The sequence below is a fragment of the Suillus subalutaceus genome (assembly GCF_016647625.1).
Source record: "Suillus subalutaceus strain FC151 chromosome Unknown DFJ58scaffold_898, whole genome shotgun sequence".
In the NCBI taxonomy this organism is placed as follows: Eukaryota; Fungi; Basidiomycota; class Agaricomycetes; order Boletales; family Suillaceae; genus Suillus; species Suillus subalutaceus.
The window spans coordinates 1-6,697 of NW_024541147.1; the positions used below are offsets into that span (position 1 = coordinate 1).

Consider the following 6,697-nt stretch of genomic DNA (forward strand, 5'->3'; position numbering starts at 1 on the left):
ATCGGATCTGAGATCCAGATCATCGGATCTGTAACCGGATATATGGTATATGACAACAACTTGAACTAGAAACTTACATCCAATAGTTGTGTGAACTCCTTTATGGCCTGACGGCCCGCAGCAATAGTTTCCAATGTGTGCACTTCAAGAGTGGCATACATGTCGATGTTGACATATTCACGGATGCATCGAAGGAGCAGATATGGGAGTGTGTGAGTGGCTTGGTCAATGATGTCATGTGTGGCAAATACGATAAGCTACAGAATCATCAGAATCAGTAGTACATGTTAGAGTTGATCAAATGCCTTACTTTAGAAATATCTTCATTTTTTGAGCCATGAGAAAATGATATGTCCATGACATGATTAAAATGATTGATGTTGCACCAATGGGGTATTGAGTCAAAGCTGTTAAGTCAATATTTAATACTATACCCGAAGTTGAAAACATACTGTACATCGATTTGAGACTGTGTCTGCCGACTGATTGACTTAATGCATTCCTGAAACTGAGTCCAAAGATGGTCAGAAAAATTACCTTCATTATTTACATGTAAGCGGTCAAATGAGACTGCAGAATGGACATCTGTGTGAGCAACATCCGAAAATGTGTTCTAAAATGAATAAATTAGAGTAGGGAATGAAGATACAGCAATAAGGAACTTACATCTACGTCCCAGAGGCCTTGAGACATCAATACCTTCTCTTTGTCTTCTTGTCAAACGAAATTTCGAGCCTCTCTGAGTGTAGCTTGCGTAGACGCTCTCATTCGCAATGGATATGATGTAAGCACGTTCCCAAGTTCCTCTCTAAGAACAAGACAGACGGGACAAGGGAATTTGCACTTTGTTCCACATATCAATGACATGACACATCTGTGAAATAGCCATTAGAAAGCTATAATGATAAAGGCGATACACATACTGTTCCTCGTAGTCAGCTGATAAAATGAGAATAAGCGGATAAAAAAAATGCTCGATACCATTCCAACACTTGGCCCAAAAACCTGTTTTCGATAGTGGTGCGAGGGATTTGAGAAGGCACTTAAATGATTTGTGCCACACGACATTCTTGAAATTGACGAACGACTGAGTTCCAGAATACTGTCTATCTTCTTTGACCTGCAAGAGTAATCAATAAACATAGAAGCCGATGATAAATTGAATAAATTCTTGTACGATCGGAAGCCAGCCTACAAGGCGACCACCACCGAAACCTTCACCATTGCGTATTCCAACAGGCAAATTTGCACATCGCACAATGACAGGATAGGCCTTTTGACGACCAAACGAGGACAGTTTTGCCTTGTCAGCGTATATAATAAAAGTGAAGGGTTTTCCTTTATCCTTTGGTAAGGATGACTACAAAACATGCATTTACATTGTTAGAACATTCAAATTTAGTAGCACATACATACTTGACTATTCCAGAAGGTGTTAGCTGTCCATGGCTTGTCAAAGAAATGTACAAAGTCTCGTCCATCAAATTTGTACAACCGTTGAGCATCGAACACGAAGTGCGGACCAAGGCGAGGGTCTTTCAACAAGTCACAGGCCCAATCCCAGAGCGGCCTATACCAAACATCAAAATCATGCTCTTGGTCCCTATGAGGGACCAAAATCACTTCCTTTTTGAACTGTGCTTGAAATTTGATTGTCAATGAGGTATAACAAGTCAGTACTCAGCAAAGACTCACTTTTGCGTGGCAAGAAGATGCTGCATCCCACAGCTTACAGATGCCATCATAATCAATGACTGAGAATCTTTCGAGAGCACTGCGATGGATGAGACTGATGGGTTCATTTGTCTGCAGTTTTGTGAGGTTGGCTTTCAGAACTAATTCAGTGAAGTCGAAGTCGATACGAGAGGTAAATGGTTCCCAGGGAGTAGTATTTTCGCATACAAGCAAGGGAGCAGCAGTGTGGCAGCAAAAATTGGCAAAGTGATCAGTTTTCATAGGGATTCCACTACATGGATGATATTCCGTCCTGATATTGTCCTGCTGGAGTGCAGGAGGAAGATCGTATGATAGACCTACATAATAATATGATGACTGACCGATCTATTAACAATAAAAATAGGAACATACCTTCAAGTTCATCAGGATGTACATACTCCGTGTTGTCAAAAGTAGGTTCACAAGCAGCAGGACCTGCATGAGAGCCTAGAAATTGTTAAATAAAACACGAATCCATTAAATAATGAATCAAACCTTGTGACGCGCCTGGCCATTGTGATTGATCCAGGACTGGACAGCATTGAGGGTTCAGCAGCTCGAGGTGGGCTCGAGCAGCTGTCAAGAGGAGTTATACTTGATGTGAACAAATTATATAAGACTCACCTGCTCAAGCATTCTGTCTCTCGCGATCTTCCTGCATCCGTATAGTGTCCCTCCTGCAGGCTTTTGGTGAGCTGCAAGTCCACGACTCTTGAATTTCTGGCCACATGTATCGCAAATCAAGGTCCGTTTGGGTGGCATGAAAGTGTACAGGACTCAAAAGTAAGTGTAGATACAAGAATATGATAGCAATATGGACAGCAACAGACAGCAACATTATCGATGAGATCGATGAGATATCAGCACATTCCAATGCATTCAAACGGCACGCGCAATCATGGGAGTGATATGTCAATATCAACAAAGATATTATAATGATTATTGATTATTCTAATGGATTGGAACACCACGTGATATTGTGGGACCGACATCTCAATGACAATTGCAATGTCACATCATTGCAATGCTTCTAGGAAATTTCCGACAAAACTAGGCTCCAACATGGGAAGCAGAACGCCACACACCACTTTTTAGCTTTTCATCCTTGTGTCTGCCACTCTCTCCCATACAGAACTTAGGTGTGTACTGAGAGGGCTGCTCAATTCTTAAAGTTCGAGTTCACCTGCAGGGATCCGAGCACCGCTAAGCGTTGCTAAACCTGTCCTAAACAGGACTCGTACCTAAACCTCATGGCACGCAGCACCAACGCTTGGTGTACACGGTAAGAAGTTAGTTGAACCTGTGTTTAAGCTGGCCCTTTTTACACTTGATATATATAGAATTTGTGTGCTGTACCGTTTTGAATAAATCCTGAGTACTGAGTTAGGACAAGATCCGTAGGTTAAGCGTAAACAAGGACAAAGCGCTAATGTTGAGTTGTCTGGCAGCCGCCGAGCAGATGGCCTCAGGTTCATTGGGAGTTTAACCTGAGGCTCAAAGTGTTTGGTCTGTCAGCCATAAGCGATTTATCCTGGGAACAACTGCCAAACAAGGGCTGCGCCCCATAGGTACTATCTGTGCAGAGCATCCTTGAATTATCCTTGGGCAGTCTCTCTATACACTGTCAGTGCAATAATCGTTGGATCAACAGGCTCATTTGGTCATCTCACTGCAGCTGAAAGCAGCACATACCAGAAAAGATATCACTCTACAGTTCTGCCTCGTAAGTACTCTATACGCAGGTTGTCTTACAGATATACTTGCGTAGTTATTCTGCTTATCGTCAGTATAATAACGACTTTGTCAACAGGCCCATTGCTCAACCTACTATGCCTGATGGAGAAGTCCCCCACCCTGATGGTACGAAGTGATTCAGATAAGCTTGCAACTATTAACACCCAGGATCTAATTTGACAGTTTGGACGCCTGTTAAGGGGAACAAATGGGTCTGCAACCTTTGTCAGGACAGTAAACCCCATGATCGGCGGGTAGTGAAGAAGCATGAGAAGACCCAGTCACATCAAAATGCAATCAGCTATCATTCAAGACAGCAGCAGCATTGCGGGAATGGTTCAACAGTACCTGAAGCACAATTCAACTCTATTGTTGAGCTACATAGCCTTCTTGATGGCATGGCTAGTACTCCTGATTTCGAGCTGGGCAACTTAGCAGACAACATTGGCGACTACTCGGTCACGAAGGCAATGATTGTGCAAGGTTTAAGTGACTTTTTAGATGAAGATGACCTCTTGGACGATCAGGGAGCCAAAATATCAGAAGATGAAGAGGTTTTTACAGGGCGGACATGGCATGATGGTATGTTACTCTAACTACACAGTATGCAGCTCACTTTGACATTTTGAGCAGATGATAACCCTAGCGACGCTGCTATTGGAACCGGCAGTAATAGAACACGTCCTCGACATCAAATCGTGAATGAGGTGTGGTTTCCATGGCCTGATAAGATTGTAAGGTTGTCTATACCAACCTGCCTACTGTTGTTGATCCAGTCATGTGTTGTATTAGATGTGCACACTTGATATCCTCATGCACCTTCCGCGCTCTGTTTTTTCAGAACGACAGATTGATATTTTGCTCTGGCTACTTCAGGTCAACAATGTGGACAATGTGCCTTCGGTGAAGTCTGTCAAACTCATCAAAGACACTATTCAACAACTATGTGGTATCCGCTCAATCCCTTATGATGGCGCTCTTGGACATAAGTACTATGTTAACTCGCTGCCTGACATTATTCAGCAGGTGTGTAGCATCACTGAAATGTAATCAATATTCTATACTTAATAGTTGTATTTGAAGGAAATGATGAATCCTCGAGTTCGCCCACTGTTACACTTCTACCCTGAAGATACTGGCGTGGAACTGAACTGAAGCTTGACAAGCTAAATGTTGGCTTGAGGAACTCGACCCAGAGCTGCTTACACCTGTCGTCAGACTGCACAACCAAGACTTCTTTGTTTTCGAGCCTGCATTGTTATCGAGTGGCCAAGCTTGCATTCCATTTCGCTGGTTCACGCGTGGTGGGAAGATGTATGCTAAAGCTTGGTCATTGCGGCCAGTCACTCGTGAACTGGATTGTGGTTGGGTTGTAGAAGATTTTCATTCATTTGAAGTATCAGGAAAACGATCTTCTTGTATCATTCAAAAACTGGGACTTGAGCAAAGCAACATCTGGTCTACCGCGTGCATACTCAATCTATGGTAGAGTCATTTTATCACTTTGACTATTACATCTTGCAAATATCTGTTTAGGTGTTGAACGTAAACTGAATGGCGAATTGCAGCCATGGTCATTAACCAATCCTTCTGAAGGTAACCGATGGCGTGTTTGGGCATCACGGTGCTCGCGTATTTGTGATGCCTCTCTGGTTATACTGCGACGACACATCTGGAAACTTGTTGAAGAAGTGGAACAAACATAATTCATTTCTTTTTACAGCTGCGGGATTGCCACGAGCAGACATTCACCAAGAGTACAACGTCCATTTTCTTTGTACATCGAATCTTGCCCCTCCACTTGAAATGTTGGATGGCATTGTAGACCAACTTGAGTGAGTGAGATCTGTCGCGAGCAGGCAAGTGGAAATAATGATGCTGGTAAAATTTAGAGAATCATGGAAGCAAGGCATCTGGGCCTGGGACTGCGTCCACGAGGAGTATGTTCATGTCATTCCGTCAGTCTTGGCCTTGCTTGTGGACAACCCCATGCAAAGTGAGATGGCCTGTCATATTGGGTTGATGGGGAAATATTTTTGCTGTATTTGTTAAGTGAAGGGGCATGACGCAAGTGCAGATAGCAACCCTGTATGAGCTGCTGCACAGCCTGAAGATACTGACCACAGTGTTGGTGAGGCTAGTGGAAGTGAATCTGATGCCCATGCTGATGCTCCTCCAAAATCTACACGGAAACGAGCAAAGGAGACCATGGAGGAGATGGTAATATGGGTTAAGTGGTTCGTAAAGGTAACAAATTTGAGCGGTCTTGCATATATTTTTGTTCATGAAGCATGGTAGATAGGAGAACCGCGTCACAAGACTGAAACTGTCGCCAAACTCAAGTCAATGTTCATCTGTGCATCAACAGTTGGAAACCAGACACAGATCAAACAAAGGAAGACTTCTACGGGCATCAAGGACACCTTTCTAGACTCATTCTTGAATCGCCTAGCTGAATCACACTGCAAAATTCGGGGTGGTAACAGGGCGAAGCAGGCAGCGCTCAATAGAGTCAAAGAGACGCTGCCTAAAATTGTCACAAGTCCCGTGTAGCAAATCAAAGGTCTCTCAGCCATTTTCACAATGTACTATTGGGGTTGACTTCAACAACGTCTCAGGTATCGATCCTCACACTGACGCACCTGTGGAAATCCTCCACACAGTCCTTCTCGGATTCATCAAATACCTTTGGTGTGATGTTGTCTCTGTAAGGATTGGAAAAGACAAATTGAAGTGTGAACTTTTAGAAACTAGCCTCTCATCTGTTGACGTCTCGGGTCTTGGACTCAGCCATCTTGCTGGTCACACCCTTGTTCAATATGCAGGGTCTCTTGTTGGTCGTGACTTTTGCGCCATTGCGCAAGTTGCACTCTTCATGCTTCATGACTTGGTACCCATGGAATGCTATGATACTTGGGTTGCGTTATCGAACATGATACCACTCATCTGGCAGCCCAAAATTGAAAACTCCATGGAACATTTGGTATGTGGCATACTGTTCAGTTTTGTTTGCTGATATTCATCCAATCATTATTGTCTCAGTGTAATCTCATGACATCGATCAATAACTTCCTCGCGTGCACTGCCAGATGGACTCCTTGATGGTTCAATAAGCCTAAATTTCATATTTTATTACATGTCAGTTGACCACATACAATGATTTGGGCCAGCTGCTTTGTTTGCAACAGAGGCATTTGAGTCCTTCAACGCTGTCATCCATGTGAAAAGTATCCATTCAAACCACGTG

At 43.3% G+C, this 6,697-nt stretch overlaps 2 protein-coding genes across 2 annotated transcripts; one reads left to right on the top strand and one right to left on the bottom strand.

Annotated features, from left to right (window-relative positions):
* Positions 1-77: 77 nt before the first annotated feature.
* On the bottom strand, positions 78-2,478 carry DFJ58DRAFT_850692 (uncharacterized protein; the record flags this gene model as incomplete). Its single annotated transcript, XM_041393791.1, has 15 exons — positions 78-257; positions 311-407; positions 453-508; positions 551-613; positions 667-713; positions 826-896; positions 924-939; positions 1,006-1,120; positions 1,196-1,360; positions 1,417-1,635; positions 1,696-2,033; positions 2,058-2,061; positions 2,089-2,163; positions 2,212-2,247; positions 2,341-2,478. Coding segments are annotated over 15 exons (1,620 nt in total), but the record flags the coding sequence as incomplete, so codon positions are not given.
* A 1,785-nt stretch (positions 2,479-4,263) lies between these two features.
* On the top strand, positions 4,264-6,552 carry DFJ58DRAFT_720359 (uncharacterized protein; the record flags this gene model as incomplete). The annotated part of the gene is made up of 12 exons (XM_041384701.1): positions 4,264-4,476; positions 4,534-4,590; positions 4,634-4,715; positions 4,794-4,868; positions 4,895-4,935; positions 5,047-5,285; positions 5,343-5,497; positions 5,546-5,687; positions 5,741-5,761; positions 5,847-5,992; positions 6,069-6,433; positions 6,493-6,552. The coding sequence occupies 12 exons, from the start codon at positions 4,264-4,266 to the stop codon at positions 6,550-6,552; spliced, it is 1,596 nt and encodes a 531-aa protein (XP_041234556.1).
* Between the last annotated feature and the right edge of the window lie 145 nt (positions 6,553-6,697).